This window comes from Emydura macquarii, unplaced genomic scaffold (assembly GCF_026122565.2).
Source record: "Emydura macquarii macquarii isolate MOO-44397 ecotype Brisbane River unplaced genomic scaffold, CSIRO-AGI_Emac_v2 contig_2988, whole genome shotgun sequence".
Classification (NCBI taxonomy): domain Eukaryota; kingdom Metazoa; phylum Chordata; order Testudines; family Chelidae; genus Emydura; species Emydura macquarii.
In genome coordinates, this window is record NW_027133125.1 from 1,389,486 (window position 1) to 1,408,314 (window position 18,829).

The 18,829-nt window shown below is 43.9% G+C and overlaps 1 protein-coding gene across 1 annotated transcript in view; it reads left to right on the top strand.

Annotated features, from left to right (window-relative positions):
• The window catches only part of CNTNAP5 (contactin associated protein family member 5), a 385,501-nt gene that overhangs the window by 238,661 nt on the left and 128,011 nt on the right, over positions 1 to 18,829 (top strand). The window contains exon 12 of the mRNA XM_067570074.1: positions 15,607 to 15,726. Coding sequence (XP_067426175.1) covers positions 15,607 to 15,726 — 120 coding nt within the window. The remainder of the gene's footprint in view (positions 1 to 15,606; positions 15,727 to 18,829) is intronic.

Consider the following 18,829-nt stretch of genomic DNA (forward strand, 5'->3'; position numbering starts at 1 on the left):
GCATGCAGAGTGCGCATCTAGGGCCTTTTATTTTGTGTCTTCAAAAAACAAGCAAACAGTAGTTTAGTTCTTTGTTTTCCTTATCTTTCTTTCTCTCTTCAGTAGCAAAATGGATTTTCTGCTCTGGAATTTGCCGCTGGTGTTCCAAGGTGGAGCAAGTAGGGCACTGACTCAACATATTTTTAAAGTCTGTCTTTGTCAGGCCTGAATAGCTTTGAAACGAATGTGCTTCCCCACTTCACCTCCACATCCTGATCTCTGAGCAGCTAAATTTCAATGCTTCCAAGAGCAAGGCACATGCGCTTTGCTTTATCGAGACAATCCGGCTTGAGTTGTTCTCTCATCGTCTTTCCATTCTCCTTTTCTCCTCTTCAAACTCTTCCTTTCCCTTCTCCCACCAGCATTGCTCCTGTCAGGAGCAGGTTAGGCCTTCCTTGTTCTTCCATCTTCTCTGTCAGGGAGATCCACATGTGACCCTGCGTCTAATTTAGGGTGCAGAAGTTCTTCAGCCAGGTAACTGACATGCAGCCCTGACCCAAACTTCGGTGGGGAAGGGACCGAACAGAATTGGTTGAAGTGACCCTCCCTCCCAGAGGTTTGGTTTGAATTATAGGGAAATCATGTAATCCTTGAGGGCCATAAAAAGATGTCTTGTGAACAGCCATTAGGATGACATTGTGGTTAGATTAATTTTCAGCTATCTGTGGAAATAACACATTCTTTATCAGATCAATAAATATATATTTTAAAAAGGGACAATAAGCCATCTGTCATCCAGGCCCATCACGGCAGAGACTGTATTAGTCTGTCAACAGCAGTGCTGTCAAAACCAGCATTTGGGAGTGCAGATTTCTTTTTCTTTTTTTTTTTTTTTGGCATTTAACATGACAATTGTACTATAAGGGTGCGGGTGACAATCATTCCCATAATTTACCGCCTGCACTAATCCTTCTGCTGTTAAAGCAAGGTGAGAAGAAACTTCCTGTTGCTTGACTTGGTGCTTAACAGGATATTTGATCAAACACCCACCATTCTGAGCCTATGAAAGCAAATTGGTTGGGCCTGATGTATATAAGTCCTGGGTAAAATAGTCATCTTAACTCTTCATCTTGGCATCTCACAGCACTTTAGCAATAGTACTTAACAGGCCCCTTTTGTGGTAGAACTAAGTATTAAGGGGAATTGACTTGCCCAAGACCACTGCTCCAGAACTGGAAGTAGAACTTAGGGTTTTGATGCACAATCCACTGCTCCAACCATTAGGACCCAGCTTCTGTCTTGTAACACAGTTTATTTTCCTATAGAGTGCTTTGTTCAAAGGAGCAGAAAGCACAGAGACAATTAAATGAGCCAGAAATGATCTAATCACACCAGACTCAATTAGCATTTTGCATGCATGCAGGGTTGCTTTGTATCAATTACCGTCTCACCCAGCCACAGTTTGGTAATGCCAATGCATTCCATTCAAAGCATTCAATCCTTTTATTGGCTACATCACCATAAGTGATTCTCAGTTGCTTCTGCCTGATTATAGTAAAATCACTCGTGCAATCAGAGAACAGGAGCAATACCATATGATATGAGACCAATCAGAAGTAATCTACACAACTCGTATTTTGCATATAAACAATTGAATACTTGCAATGAACTGCTTGTGATCAATTCCCAAAGTAATTATAAATACATTAGGAAATAAAACTTGGAAAACTGATTTTTTTTTTTAGGTAAATGAATTTGAATTTGTTCAATGTTTTATTTGTTGTCAGCTCTAAAAAGGAGGTGGATCTCATAAGGCAAACTTCTGAGTGTGGATGAGGAGCCAGGGCTTGTGTTTCATATTGGTATCAATGACTTAAAGAGCTGTAGGAGATAAATCCTGGAAGCTTAGCTTAGTTTATTAGAAAAATGGCCAAAGTCCAGAATCTCAACTGTAGTTTTCTCTGCAATTAGTTCAGTTCAACATGCAGGGATAACTAAGCAAGGGAAACATCAATATCTTCACATGTGGATGAGAAGACCGTGCAAAGAAGAGAGGCTTTAAGCATATTCGTCACTGGGGGAATACATGGGAAAGGCAGAGCTTATAAAGAAGAGGGAGACTTCCTTTAATCAGAGTGGAACTAGACTGCTGGCACAGTAAATGAACATGGTTTGGGGAATTATTTAAACGAGGAGTTTGAGGAAAAGCCGGCAGGTGCTAAGGAGAACTTAGGCCGGACGAAGCCATCTGGTAGGGGCATCAGTAATAAAATGGTATCTCTGTGTTCAGTGAAGGATAATGCAGAAATTGCATCTAAACTGGGGCGGGCCAGAATGAGACTGGAAATAAAGGTCAGTAAACTCGCAGGCTGTCAGATTGAAGCTATGCCTACGCTGCGGTTGGAGGTGTGATTGCAGTTTGCACAGACATACACACCCACACAAGCTTTAATCTAGATAGCCCGGCTTCAAGCTTCCCCGGAACTGTAGGTAAGGGCTCATGTTGTCAGCTGAAGCTTGTGCCAGCTCGTTTGAAGCTGTGTCTGCAGTCACACACACACCTGCAGCGTACACCTCACCAAAGAAGCTAAATAAAAATAGGTACAATGAAAAATTTGACCCCCAATCCTGCGAACACACCTGTGGTTATCCCTTTTATTATATTATATTATTGTATTTAAGGGACACGGCTATAGAAGGGTAAACTCTATTCTGGCTTTTCTACGTTATCACGTGGCTAAGAGCTTTATTAAACAGCGATGGAATTACTAACGGATTTATAATTAAGGCCAGGCTTAAGTGCTCTACTGAGTCAAGATAAACTCCAGCTGCAGGGACAGAAAGAGAGCTAACCAACTATCAGATCTATTTGTTAAAGATGTGATCAGCCTATTAGATGTGCCCTACTTTAATCGGATGTTATAGGATGTTACAGGAATCATTTAATAGAACTCAGTGGCTTGTATTATGCAAGAGATCAGATCAGATGATCATAACAGTCCCTAACGGACTTAAAATCTATGAACATAGAAATGGCCATACTAGGTCAGACTGACGCTCCATCTAGCCCAGTATCCTGACTTCTGACAGTGGCCAGTGCCAGGAGCTTTAGGGGAAATAATTTCCCTGTTCTCTTCATCAAGTGATCTATGCCTTCTCATTAAGTCCCAGCATCTAGTCAGAGGTTTAGGGACACGCAGAGTATGGGATTGTGTCTCTGATCATCTTGGTTAATAGCCATTGGTGGACCTATCCTCCATGAACTTCTCATTCTGTTTTTGAACCCCGTTATACATCCCCTGGCAATGAGTTCCACAGGTTGACTGTGCCTTGTGTGGAGAAATACTTCCTTTTGTTTATTTAAAACCTGATACCTATTGACTTCATCGGGTGATCCCTTGTTCTTCTGTTATGTGAAGGGGTAAATAGCAATTCCTTATTCAATTTCTCCACACCACTCATGATTTTATAGACCTCTATCATTTCCTTACCCTTAGTCATCTCTTTTCTAAGATGAACAGTCTGTCCTTTAAATCTCTCCTTATATGGAAGCTGTTCCATGCCCCTAATCATTTTTGTTGCTTTTTTCTGTACTCTTTCCAGTGCTTATATAGCTTTTTTGACCAGAAACACATTCAAGATGTGGGCGAACCATGGATATATGTAGTAGCTCATCTCAGACAGTTCCCCAGTTTGTCACCTAAAAGAATGGGTCAGAGGTGGGAATCTCCTTCACTTCCTCTGCAGTGAAGACTGATGCATGCAGAGAATTAATGTAGCTCCTCCATGTCGTTTTTCTTTTCCTTGAGTGCTCCTTCAGTATCTTGATTGTCCAGTGACCCACAGATTGTTTGGCAGGCTTCCTGTTTCTGATGTAGGTAAATAAATGACCCGAACACTGATGCACCAAAGCACAAGCTTAAATATTTTGATGAATAAAGATAGATTTAAGTATGTATTTAAAGTAAAGCAAGCGTTTAAGTGCTTTGCTAAACCTGCGTTTTAGCTTAATACCCTTGTGATGGTGATAGATGAACCAGAATGGAGTGCGGCTCACTGTCTCATAACTGTGTTCTTGAAATATTAAAAATAATGATAACCAGGTGAAAGCGAAGCACATGTGTAGATGTTTGCAGGATCTGGGCCATCGGTTTGACTGCTGAGATCATTCCTATTTTTTATTTAACCTCCCAGGTCTGACAGGTTTCAAAGAGAATTTAGAATTTGTTCAAGCTGCAGTGGCTGAGGGGATACGGAGTGTGAATCTGTGTGGGAAAGTTTGAAGAGCAGTTTCTTAAGTACACAGGAAGATGAAAAAGGGGGAAAGCAGGGAAGAGATGGTGTCACAGGGTGGCTGGCCCTTTAGCAGAGTTGGGGCCCACCCTCACCTGTGAGGGGTCAGCTACCTCCCTGCAGAGACTGATCAGCTAGAGATCAGGAGATTGTAAAAGCCAGCAAGTAGCCCATTTGGGGGGAGACAACTGGTAGGAAGCAGAGAGTCTCCTGTGGGAGACCCTGGGGTGGCAGAGCTATGGGAAACAGGTTGGATCCTGGAGCAGGGAGGCTTTCAGGTGAATGGCTGGTAGAGTGGAAATCTGTAGGGAGTGGAGAGGCCCCTGAAAAAGACCCTGGATTATGGGGGTTTGATTTATGTGCTGAATTTGTTATTTGGAGGAGGAAATAAAGCTGAAGCCCCGATAAAAAGGGCCTGAACCACACTCTGGATGTGGTGTCAATCCTCCCTGGACTGAGGAGACAGGCTAGCAGCTGTACAAATGGACATGATGAGCAACTGATAGAATGTTGTTAAAAATGAGAGACCTGGTCAGAGATAGAGTTGACGATCTGAAAAGTGAGTTTAGCTGGAGGAGAAACTCAGGGACTCATCATCAAGAGGATGTATTTCCAGTAGGGTCCCGCAGGGATTGGTTCTTGGCCCTTCACTATTTAATATTTTTATCAATGGCCTGGAAGAAAAGGTAAAATCACTACTGATAAAATGTATAGATGATACAAAAATGAGGGGAGTGGTAAATAATGAAGAGGACAGGTCACCGACACAGAATGATGTGGATTGCTTAGTAAACTTGGTGCAAGCAAACAACATGCATTTTGATGTAGGAACCACTCTCCCTCCTTCCCAGTTTTCCCTCTGTCATAGAGCTATCATCATCATGGCCCTTGTGCACCTTCCCACTATGTCCTGATATCTGATCCAAGCACGTCATAGTTGCTTAGCAGAAAATCAGTAATAGCAATTGCCCCTACCATGAGAGCACCATGCAGTAACTACCCAGGTTTTGTAAAACAAAATAATGCATCTGGTGTTATAGAGTTAAATAGAGAAGCTTTGATTATTCAGCCTTATTAATTTAAATTCCAGGTTACCTTTTCCCTGTGGAGATCATAAGCTTTTATAAAACCTGATATCAATGAAAACATTTGTCATTATTTTTTAAAATTCCATTGGAAACATTAAAATAAAATAAAATAAATAAAATAGAAACAAGTTTCTCTGCAGTGCTTGAAATCTAAACATCGAAGCATTGTGCTGCTGTATGAAAATCTTGAGATTGACAAGGAATCAAACTGAAACTGACTAGTGTATTTTTGTTGTTTGGGATGAGAGAGATTGGAAAAAAAAGAAAGCAGCCTAAACAGTGAGAAGCAAAACAAAAATTTTAAATTATTTCAGTTATTTCTTTAATACATTTCTAAATGTCAGTTTACTCAGCAAATACTATTCAACCAATCCTTGTTTCTTATAAGAATGGTAAGAAAATATCTGAAAAAATATTTGATTTCTATGTCCCTTTAGACACTGCTCCGTGCAAGTGTCACCAGCCTCTTGTCCCTTGTCCATAAGAACAATATGAATTTTCATACTACATCAGACTCACTCCATCTAGTCCCTTATCCTCCAACACTAGGCTGTATCAACTGTATCACAGTAAGGTGTAAAAAACCCTGGAGCAGGTTGCCATGGAATAAACCGACCACAGGAAGAGCTTCCCTCTAGCCCCAATAATATAAGCAACCTTATTCCCCAAACCTTGACAATTTTTCTCTCTTCCCAAACTCTTGTTAATCATAAACACATGCTGGGACATTGTTGAAACCAATACAGCTGTGCTGATTCATGCCAGCTGAGAATCTGACCCTCTGTCTGCCTCTTTAGACTGTGGTTATCAATGGCCATGGTTGAAAAGTGTCATGTCATGGTGTGAACAGGTCCACATTACTAATGGCTGGATCTTCACACTGTTCCTTGTTAATTCAGAGAGAAGGTGTGAGCAATGTGGCAGTAGGGGGGAAAGACCCAGTGATGAAGAGTGGTTTCTAGCAGCACTAGTCCATGGCTAACATGCAATATTTTATGTCTCTGCTCCTTACATCATCCTTTGTACTAAATAAATAAATAAATAAAAAACCAGGGATGTAATCAACGAGTTCCCTAATGAGCCAAGATGAATTGTTCTGTATCGATGATGACAGCAAATTCACTAAATGAATTGCAATTTGGGAACCTTATGAATTCATCAAAGCATGACTCCTTGGCTGGTTACTTAATCGCCTGTTATGATGTTCCCCCTCCGACCTCCCTCCCCTCCACATCCTGGTTGCCTTTGTCAGCAGTATCGGTAATTGAAAGGTTCCCTGTAGCCTTTAAGACTGTGAATACATAAGGAACAGGTTGTGGTTTGTTGGGTTTTTTAATTTAATATAGACACGTGTATTGTTACAGACTGGATTTGCAGCTCCTCTAGGCAATCACTATGCATCAGGCAAAAAAAACCCCCAAAACATCAGGAAGGGACTAGCTTAGTTGTGTTTAATGCAGACAGAATATTAATTAGGGGCTCAAACTGGCAAGGGGCTGAGAGTGCATGTTCGTCCTCTAAAATATACTGCTGGCAAAGATACTACCCCAAACTGTAGTCCCGTCGTATCTCGCAAGCAGTGAAGCCTAAGGACTGGCCCGATGAGAGATTTCTGAGAGAAAAATATCCAGATGCCGTGAAAAGTGGTGGGGGGGTGACTCATTTGGTGGCTGTAGAAGATTGGTCGGCAGAGCCTGGGATGGCTGCCGTTCCCACGGTGCCACTTGGAGACTATGCAGAGCCGTATCCAGGGAGCACTGTGGAGAACAGGAAGCGTTGCCCAAGGGAACCAGAGTGACAGCAACTTGTGGCCCTCTAATTGGCCAACTGCCCTATTCAACCCTGAAGGATGCCCAGGCCCCGAGAAAGTTGTCTGGGCAACAACACAGGCTTCGGGCCTGCTGTGACCAGACCTCAATTCTTCTCCTGATCTCTGGTCCCCAATTGCAGCCTGATCCTGACCTCAGCCTAGTACTACCTCTGGTCTCTGGTCTCTGACTCTGGCCTGATACTGACCCTGATTCACACCTGGTACTTTCTCTGGTCTCCAAACCCAGCCTGATTTTGTCCCTGACTCTTACTTACTGAACTTGGCTCTAGCAATCCTTCCAACCCCTGTTCAGCAATTACCGTCCCTGATACATGGCCCAGCTGTGACCACTAGGACAGATCGCCTGTGCCCCAGTCCCTTATAGTTTGCCCAGACCCACATCTCACCTCCTACACAGGAGCTCCTTAACAGGGATATGGAAAGGGCGGGTCTACCCCACTGGACTCCCTGGGGTACCAAATCTGCAGGATCAGGTTGCACAACTTCATACCGAAAACTATCTGCTGTGGTCCCGAGTTGCGTTGCTTCTAGTGGAAAATCAGACACTCTGCAAGCAGCTAGCATGGTTCCAAGAAGAGAATTCGGTGCTCTGGGCTCAGGTTGGTCCACTGCCCTGTGAACAGGAAACTGCAGTGCCACTGCCCAAACGTTTTGATGGGAACCACCAAAAGGGAAAGGGGTTCCTGGCCCAGCGCTGTCTCTTTTTCCTGCTCCACCCCCCAATGTATTCCACCAACCAGGCCAGACTTGGACTAGGGGTCATTTTGCTAGCTGGAGAAGCTGGGTCTCTCCCCTGCTGGGACAGGACAGCCCAGTGTTAACGGAATGGAATGCCTTCCGAGGAGCATTTTCTGCCATTTTGTCAACCCTCATCTCACTTGTTCAGCAGAAACTGCACTCTGAAAGACTCCAGGAAGGGCAAGGCACAGCTGCCTCGTACGCTGCCCAGTTCCATCGTTGAGTGGAATAAGGCAGCCCAACTGAATCATTTTTGGTGTAGACTTAGTAAGGAAGCAAAGCGTGAGCTAGTCCACATTGAGATCCCACCCGCTCGGACGCTTTCATTGATCTCTCTCTCTCTCTGCATCAACATCTGGTTGCGTGAGTGAAAGGACTAGAGGAGGGACACCCTGCTACTATTTCCCCCCATTCTACACTGAAAACCCAAGGGCCCAACCATGAACCGATGCAGGCTGATCTGGGCCACCGATCCTTGAGCCTGGAGCTACAGCACAATAACCGATGCTTTTATTGCAGAGCATCAAGACGTGTCATTGCCTGTTGTGGACCTTGACCTGCAAGGAATCAGGAATCAAGCAAGCCCAGGCTGTAACTACCCTGCATCCCTCAAGAAAACCCCAATCCCAGGAACATGGGCCCTCCCCACACGTCCAAGTATGAATAAAGTTCCATGTACCATAGATATGGCCAAACCAATTTTCCCCTCGGGACTACTGATAACTTTACAGATGCTAAAACCGCTTGAGCACTACAAACCCCCCACTGTTTAAAGTCTATATCAATTCTCGTAGAGACGCTAGATAGGTCCCTCCTGTCCTCAGGGCCAGTAGCACAGGAAACAGTACCCCTAGAGGCTGTAATCCATGGCCATCAGGAAATGCTACAGTTCAATATGATCTGTTACCCACATTTCCTCCTAATTCTCTGCATCACCTGACTGGAGCAGCACGACCCTTGCATCTCTTGGCAAGAAAAGAGGATCAGTTCCCCCTCTGAATACTGCTGAAGGGTCTGTCTGTGTGCAGCTAGCTCCAATCCTCTGGTCCTGGGTTCCTGCAACTGATCGGAAGTGACAGCACCTGTGGGGGAACTCCACATGGTGGTGGTTAGCCAGAAGTACTCACTCCCAAGCCTGAATTCCCATCTCCATGAAAAGTATTGGAATTATGTGGACATTTTTAAAAAGAAAAACAGACATACAACCTCCACACTGGGACTATGACTGCCCCATAGACCAGCAACATCCAGTGGTGTCTTGTGGATGGATATATGCAATGTCTGAGACAGGACGGACAGCACTTCATTTGTACATCCAGGAAAAAAAATGGCCAAGGGGTTCATCTGGCACTCTACGTCTCCAGCAGTTAAGAAAAAAGGACAGAATACTATGCCTTTGCATTACTGGCACCCTAAACCAGGTGATGGTCTGAAATCCTGCCCTTAACCTTGGAGTTACTAGATGGTGTGCAGTCTGCCAGAATTTACACCAGACTGGACCTCTGGGGCACATACAACCTAGTGCACATCAGGGCAGGAGATACAGTAGAACCTCAAAGATACGAACACCTCGAGAATGGAGGTTGTTCGTACCTCTGAAGGAGACATTATGGTACGTTACCTTGCAGTCAGTGTCTTGTAGCCAAGCCGTGGGAGAGATCTTTGCAAAGGTGGCACCCGGCAGGACTGTCTGGTTTGCATGCAGCTTCCTGCCCTGTTCCTGTTTTCTTGCCTTTGTGCTGAACTGGGGGGCCCTGCCCTGCACCCTTGGCACTACAAGCCCCAGCCCTCAGCCGCCTCTATCCAGGGCTAGCTCTGCTTGGTGCACTGCTTGCCACGCTCCAGAGGCAGCACGTGGCAGGGGGTTGATGCCAGCCGGCTGCCAGTGCGTCTGCCCCTTGCGCTCCCAGAGGTTCTGGCAGGATCCAGGAGTCCAGCCACAGTCAAAGCTTGGGCCTCACTGGCCCTTTAAAACTCCTCCAGAGCACAGCGTGCAGGCAGCAGCTTGGATTTTGGCTCCCACTTCAGTTCCAGGCCAGGCTTTGGTTGCAACCTTCAGTTCCTCGCAGCATCAGCAGCTCACTGCTGCAGCTTTCTTCCCTGGCTCAGACTGAGCTTTCTAGCTTGTCCCTCTCCTGATGGAGGGTGGGTGTGTGAAAACAGCTTCCCCCTCCCAATGGAGTGGCATGGGAGAGGGTGAAACAGCACTCTTGGCTTACAGGAAACCGCGCAGACCCCAGGTTCTTTCTACTCTGCACGCCGACCTTCAAGATGCAATACAACCACAGGATAGTATTTGCTTTCTTTTGTTTTTTTCCTCCCCCTCCACTGTTGTCTGATTGCTTGCTTCCGGTTCCACAGGGTGTTCGGTTCACCAGTTAGTTCGTAACTCGGGTGTTCGTATGTTTGAGGTTCTACTATAAATGGAAAACAACCTTGAAACCCTCTAAGAGTGCTTTGAATATTTAGTCATCTCATTTGGGCTGACCAGCGCCCTCACAACCCCTCAACACTTCATGAACAATGTATTTAGAGACATCCTGGACCAATAAGTAGTCCTCTATCTCGATGACATACATGTGTTTTCAGATAATCCTGAGCAGCAATGTTACCACATTCATTCCATCCTGGAAAGACTACAGCATAAAGACTACAACATTAAATTAGAAAGATGTACCTTTGACCAGTCCTCCACAGAGTTCTTGGGTTACATCCTTTCCCCAGAGAGCAACAAGATGGACTCCCAGAAGGTAGAGGCCACCCATAGCTGGGCAGAATCCAGGTCCCCCTGGGAGTTACAGTGCTTCCTGGACTTCGTGAATTTTTACTGACGGTTCATTCTAGGCTTCTCAGGGAAAATAGGCCCCATGACCAAAGCCTCCACAAAGCCATCACATTTGTTTGGACATGTGAAGCTCACCATGTTTTCAATCAGCTCAAGGATCCTTCACCACTGTTCCCATTCTAGCACACCTGGGCCCTGCTCAGGCATTCATAGTGGAGGCTGATGCCTCCAATATAGCCACCAAGACCATACTGTTTCAGAGGCGTGGTCCACAGCAAATGTTGCACCCCTATGCCTACTACTCCCAAAAACTCACCATTGCCAAACAAAATTATGAGACATAAGATAAGGAAATACTTGCAATTAAATAAGCCTTTAAAGAGTGGCTCCATCATGTCAAGGGATCCCAACACCCAGTGCAAACTTTTGATGATCATAAGAACCTTGAATATCTGTGGAACCCTTGAACCAAAGACAGCTCAGGTGGACATTATTCTTGTTTCAGTTCAATTTTGTCATCACCTATTGTCCGGGAACCAGGACTAGGAAAGCCAACACCCTATCCTGAAACGATGAATACTACCAAGAGATCAAGAAGCCTAATCAAGAAAGACCCTGTCTCCTAAAAGCTTGCAACTTCCTTAGTGCTATGGTTAACAAAGATTAACAAAGTAGTCTTCTTTGAAGGATGACCCATTAACTTAGCCTGAGCAAGCAAGAGCCAGAATCAAAATGTAGTGCTCCACACAGGATGGGATCACTTACCTTGATGGGCACATATAAATTCCACTGGGGCCCTCTCAGATAGAAGTGCTCCATTTCTGCCAGGACAATCCAATGGCAGGCCACTTTGGCCATCTTAAGACTTTCTGCATGGTTTCCTATTTCTTCTGGTGGCCCAGTATGCTAGTTGAAGTCCAGGACTAGGTTAACTCTTGTGACCTGTGTGCTCACACCAAGATGCCCCAAGCTAAGTCCCTCTGTACCCTATTACCCCTGGAGACCCAGGCTAGACCCTGTGCCTCAATCACCCTGGAATTCATAGTGGAACTCCTTGACTCTGATGGCCACACAGACCAACTGACCGAAATTATGCATTTCATCCCCTGTTGCTGTTGCTTGTCCTCTGCTGAAACAGTGGCTCAACTTCTAGTGGTTCATGTGATCCATCTTCATGGGTTTCCAGACTGTATCACCTCAGACCGAAGCCCACAGTTTGACTCATGCTTTTGCAGTGAAGTAGTCCGGTTAATGGACATTCATGCTTTTACCTCCTCCATGTACCATCCCCAGACAGATGGGCAGATGGAGAGGGTGAACCAAGTGTTAAAGCAATACCTGTGGTGCTATGTCAATTGCCACCAAGATAAGTGGTTATTCCACCTTCCTTATGACGAGAACTCGTATAACAACCCTGAGCACACCTTCACAAGGCAGAGTCTCTTCTTTGCAAATTACAGGTTCCCCCCTTGCTTCCACCTGGCCTTGCCAGCAGCCTCCCTGAACCCATGAGCAGTCGACTGGATCCAATGGATTCACCATATCCAGGGGAAGCTTAAGGACCACCTCAAAGGCAACAAAAGAGGACAACAAGCACTATGCAGACCATCGATGGTGCATACCATCGATGCCCAGCTGTCATGGTGAGTCAGATTGTCTGTCTGGCTTGCAGCAAATCACCTCCATACAAACTGGTTGTCCTGCAAGTTAGACCAGTAGTTCCTTGGACCTCTCCAGATTTGTCAGCAAATCAACCTTGTCGCATTCAGATTGCAACTCCCTCGATCCCTTAGGGTGCATCCTGTTTCCCATGTATTCCTCCTGAAGTCTTCCACAGAGGACTTCTTTCCTGGTGGACCCCACCAGCCACCCCCACCCATCCCAGTCCAAGAGAATGAGGAATATATAGTCCACACTATCCTGGACTCTAAACTGCCGGGGAGGAAACTCTACTATCTCACTGACTGAGAGGGCAATGGTCCTAAGGAACATTCCTGGGAATACGTTGCCCATGTCTGTGCCCCTGACCCGGTAAAAAGATTTCATCAAGACCACTCAGAAAAACAGGATCCAGCATCCTCTCAGAGGAAGACTGCTGCTGAAGATGGGAGTGTGGAGGGTAATCTGAGGATGTGGGGACTAGAACCTAGGTCTGCAGAGCCTAGGATGGCTGATGTTCCCAGTGTGACACTGGGAGCCCATACAGAGCCACACCTCGAGAGCACTGAGAAGAATAGGCCCTGCAGGAAGTACTGCCTAAGAGAGCTAGACTGACAGCACCCTGTGACCCTCTGATTGACCAACCAGCACCTTTAACCCTGAAGAGTGCCCCAGGACGTTGTCTGGGAAACAACGGACTTTGGGCCCACTGCAACTCCAGACCTCACCTTGTGTCCTGATCCCTGGTCCCTGAACCCAGACTCACCCTGACCCTTGCCTCCTAACTCTGGCTTGATACTACCTCTGATCTCCAGTCCCTGACCCTAGCCTGACTTTGACCCTGACTCTTTCTTCTTGAACCCAGCTCTAGCGATTCCTCCGACCACTGCCTGCTGACTACCGTCCCTGACATGTGGACCCCGGCCCAGCTGTGACTGCTAGGCCAGACTACCTTTGCCTCGGTCCCTTATAGCGGCACTCTTTTCTCTGGGTCACCCTGGGACCGTGCCCCCAGCCCTATGATGCTGGAGGTTCTGCTTTCTTTGCAGATGTAAAAACACAGACCTGATCACTTACGGCTGTTACGTCTCACAGCATTTTTGGAATAGCAGCAGCAGCAGCAGCCTTAGTGGTGTGTCTAGAATTCCATTCTGGCTATTTAAAATATTTCCTTCTAAAGCTTCATCCATTTGAGAAAATAATTCTTCTCTTCCCATTAAAAAAAAAAAAAATCTAACAACTGTGTGATCTTTCTAGTGCAGAATGGCTGCTCTGTTCCACATCAGAGGGGGAGTGATCTCTTTAGATTCAGTCTGCAAGGCTCCTTGAGATCCTTCTGGATGAAAGGCAGTATGAACAGCAAAGCTTTATTTACAGCATCAACCGTACAAACACTGTAGTATATCTAATTTAACTGTACAGCTCTGATGGCTGAAAAGTAGATGGGACTCTCAAAGAAATTTGTAGAATCTAACAAATGGGATTCTTGCAAGTTCCCCTGTGAGCCTCTCCATCTATATGCATCCTGAACTGCTGTATAGTGGTGTGTGTGAATAGCTGTTAAATGTGCACATCAAATCAAATGGCAAGAAAAATAGAGATTTGACCTTGCAGCGGCTCAAGATGATACTCAAGTATATTACTCTGTATTCTGCTATCGTGATCACTAATGAGTTTACTCATTGTAAGGCCATATATTGCTGTGTGTGCTTGCATCTTCAGAACTACCGTGCGTCCCAAAGATGCGCCTCTCAGAGGGAGAAAAATGTCTTGATCCATCTGTCAAGTCTGGCTGAGGTGTTTTTTTTTATTTTTTGGTTTTTTAGTAATTAGTTAAACATCAGTAAACAAACTGTTATGGTTATTAAACTCCGATCAATGTAATCTGGTCACCGTTTACATAGAAATAGGATCAGTTCTTACAGTGGGAAAGGGAGCATAGACAATCAAAATACAAGTTGGAAGATCTTCATGCATTCAGCACTTAGGTGTCTCTCCTGAGGGATTTCCCATTTGTCTCCATGACGTGGATTGTGGGGTATCTCTCTCATTATTGTAAATGAAGGATGCCAGAAATTGTGAATCATAAGCCTGAAGGTATAGCATCATCATGTATGACAGACACATAAATCAATACCATCCTCTTCCAGCACCTTTTTTTAGTTGTATCCCACATTTTGGGTCTCGCCACTCTTAATCTGTAATAGGAGCTGTATGGACTAATGCATTCTCCTAGAAGCCAAGGGAGCCACCAGCTGCTGTTAAAATCTGCTTGCTGTATGAATTGTGGGGATGTGTTAGCAACAGTTCTGGAGGAGGCGATTTGCCAAGTACCTATGCCAGAAGTGGAAGCATTAATTATTTGAAATTGTGTGTGTGTTTACAGACAAAAACATATGTGCATATATGACTCTTACTGGACGTAAGGTCAATATTAGCAGTAAAATAGTGCCCAAGGGATAAATTAGCTATTGATATTGTGATAGCTTGACTGAATTTTGAAGACTTTGCCATGTTCTTATTGTTCTTTAGTGACAGTCACTGCTTGTACTATTTACCCTTTGAATTTATATGCACTGAAGCTTTCTCTGGGCATGAATCTTTCCCCTCAGGAAGATTTATGCATCGAGAAAACAGGAGTTTGATGTATAAAAATAGAGTGACAAGCTGGCTTATAGCCCTTCTCAGCTGGAGATCACTGAGTAGTCCTGAACCCTTGTCGTCTTGGCAGAAACAGACTGGTGGTCATTTCCTCCTGGGTGGGAGCCACTGAAAGAGGCATTGGACTCCCCTTTCAATGCGGCTCCTTGGGGGAACCAGCCAGCTACTCCAGGGAAGGCATGGAACAGCTATGCCTCTTGCTATCCAGACTTTTAGGGGTGTCCAAGTTATATGTTGATTATGTCTCCAGTGTGTGCAACATCCCTTCAATTGGACAATGGCACACATCTAACTTTGTGTCAGTCCTTTTAAATATGTAATTAGTTTAGGCAGGAAAATACCAGCATCCTATTCTTTAAGGCCCCAGTTCAGGAGAGTACATGCTTAGATCCATCTCTATCTAGGAAAACATTCAAGCATGTCTTTAACTGCTGTTTCCTGAACTGGGACCTGAAATATAAGCCAGAAGTAAATCAAGAGGATAAATAATGCCACTAACAATTGTTATAATTGTGGATACATGCGTGCCTTCTCTGTATTTCTGAAATAATGTGTATCTCTCTGTATTGCAGCCATCTATGAGCAATCATGTGAAGCCTATCGGCACAAAGGGAAGACATCTGGTTTCTTCCATATTGATTCTGATGGAAGCGGACCACTTGGACCATTCCAGGTTTACTGCAATATTACAGGTAAGGTCATAAGATTATGGTAGAAAATGTGCCAATAGGCGATGTTACGGAAAATTAGATTGCAATAGACCACAATGCGTTGTCCAAGACCATGAGAGGTTATTGTAACAATATACAATATAAAGGAGGTTCCCTGATTGGGTAAAAGTGGGAAAAGCCCAAGGGAAACCCCAGCAGTAACCATCCTCCTATTGATGGTCATCTCTTGAGACACTCTAGAATATCTTTGAGGATGTGACTTACGATTACAGTCTGTCATTGCATGGGTTTTTGTAGGATTTATATATGCATGGATAATTGTAACCTTACTTATTGCTTTAATAAAAATTGTAGTACAGATAAGACTTGTGATTGTGTCTATGGTCGCTATCCTGGGTCTTCGTGTACTCCTGGAGTCTCCAAATTTGAGAAAAGCATCATACGTATGTGCATGTGCAAAGTGTCTGTTTTCTTGGAAAACACTGGCTTTTTTGGTGGAAAGCCAGAAATCTCAAAGCCCATTTTCTTTCTCTTAGTGGTTGAAAATTTTGGTTGCTGAAAATTGTAAATCTTTTGGATTTATTTGTTTTTCAAAGAAAAAAAAGTCCAGTTGTTTTCAACACGGAAGTAAAACCATTTTCCAGCCAGCTCTATCGTTATCCCCATTTTACAGATAGGAGAATGAAAGAGAGAGAGCAAATTACTTGTTTATAATCACCAAGGAAGAGTGAGGCAGAGCTGGGAAATGATCCCAGATTAGTGGGTCTAGTTACCTAACCATGAAACCATCCTCCCCCTCTGTGCACCTAGTTTGTTGTTGTTGTTGTTGTGTTAGTGTAATACTGACAAAAGGTGTACGATTCATGCCTCAAAGAGTTAGAGATTTAGAGGTGACATGAAATAATGGAAAATCCAGAGAAAGGAATAAAACATTGCCAGTATTCATAGTAGTGTTATGAACTAATTACTTTGCATTTCAGTCGATATGACTTTTGAAACAGCGATTTCAGCATGGAGAGGCAGATCATCTGAGATGAACTCTGCCATCAGGCTTAGAGAGCAGAATTTTTCCTTGTTACTGATTGCTAGCTACATACTAGCTACAACTAAATGCATCTAGATCAGATAGGGACCATGGCCTTAGCCAGCTATTAACTGCAACTGAATTACAATTGCTTTTCCAAACATTGGTGTGGGATCTTGACATGGAAAGGTCTCAGTGTGTTACCAGTTAATATACATTATATTATCTAGTTGTAGTTCTTTCTGTGCAGCCTCTCATCTTTGTAATCAGGAACTGAGCAAAAATTATGAAAAACCGTGTGTGTGTGTGTGTGTGTGTGTGTGTGTGTGTGTGTGTGTGTCTGTCAGCGCGCATCTGAGAAAGAACAAAGAATATATAGTCTATTTTCCACATGGTAAGAAGTTAACGATGGGGTGTCTCTCAATGCCTTGTGAGACCAGTGCTGTTCTTTATATTAATTGAAGTGACTGAACAGTGAGGTGACAAATTGCAGATGACAAACTATTGTTTAGGTTAGTTAAGGACAGAGAAGACTCTGCAGTACTTTATAAGGGCCTCATCTTGAAGGTTGTGTTACATCAAAAGCGACGTTGGAATAGAAGGTATTCAGTACCAGACTTCACAAGAGTCACAGGAAGACTTCAATGCAAAGAGAGGCTGTAAAGATTGGGACAGTTTGGTTTAGACAGGCGATAAATAAGAGGGCACATATAGAAACCAGTGATGTAGAGAAGGTAAATCAGGTGCTCCCATCCGCACTTTCATGTAATTTGAGAAGAGAGAGACATTTAATGACACTGACAGGCAACAAACTTAATACTGGTAAAAGAGGAAATACTTTCATCCAGCACATAATTAATCCATGGAACTCATTGCCATGAATATCATTGAGCCTAAAGCAAAGCAGGATTCAAAGAGAAATTCCACTTTTGTGATGGATAGTGAGAACATCTACAGATTCAGTGTGTGTGTGTGTGTGTGTGTGTGTGTGTGTGTGTGTGTGTGTGTGTGTGTGTGTGTGTGTGTGTGTGTGTGTGTGTGTGTGTGTGTGTGTGTGTGTGTGTGTGTGTGTGTGTGTGTGTGTGTGAGAGAGAGAGAGAGACTTCCCCTATAGGCAGGCCATTCAATAATTGTCTATTCTTAAATTGTCTTGCACCTCCCTCTAAAGCAGCTGATAGTGGTCACTGTCATAAACTGGCTTTTGGACTAGATGGAGCACTGGTCTGAACTGGTTTGGCAGTCCTTATGTTCCTGTGAAGCTTGTTCTCTTTCTTTCTCTTCCTGCTTGTAGTCTATTGATCTGTCTTGTGCATTTCATCACCTCCTTCATCACTAAGTCTATAGAAGTGCAACCCACAGCTATGTACTTGCATTGCTACTCTATAATGGAGAGTGTTTAAAATGACCTCTTCACACCGCCTAGGGAATAAATGTTAACCTCAGTATCTGAAAGATTTGGTTACAATGCACAGCGTCATACCACTGTTCTATTTCTTTAGTTCTCCAGTTTTGTTGTACACAGACCCTGGGCCATCAAATCAATAACACTTAGAAGCTGGTATGACAAGATCAATGCTTAATTTTATTTCAGCCAGTTATTTTTCCATTATTGAAAGCCTTTTTCTTGAAGAGATCCAGAGCAGGGAAAGATGACAATCCTCTTCCATATCTCTTGCTGCTAGTCCAAAACATTTTTTTTGGAAACTCCCATAAAGGAACCCTGTGTCAGGGAATAAGAAATGGTTCTTAAGCGTTGCCAAGCATTCCACTTTCTGTATGTTAAAATTTGATATTGCAATGCAAATAGCTACTATCTTGTAGAGCTAAGGAAAATCTTTATTTTCCATTTTTCAGAATACTGCATATCTATTTAAGGTAAAGTCATAAGCAATGATTCTAAAAGTTGCTGCAGGAAATGGATAATCCGATATCTAAACGGTAAAAGTGACACTTGAAATTTATAAAATCACTCCTAATCTTTTTTTCCATACTTCCTACAATACTCCATACTTTTATTCCATTTTGAACCAACTTGTTTACCTGTCCCCCCATACAGTATACATCCAATTACATGCAGAACATGAGGCTTCAGTCTGTCAA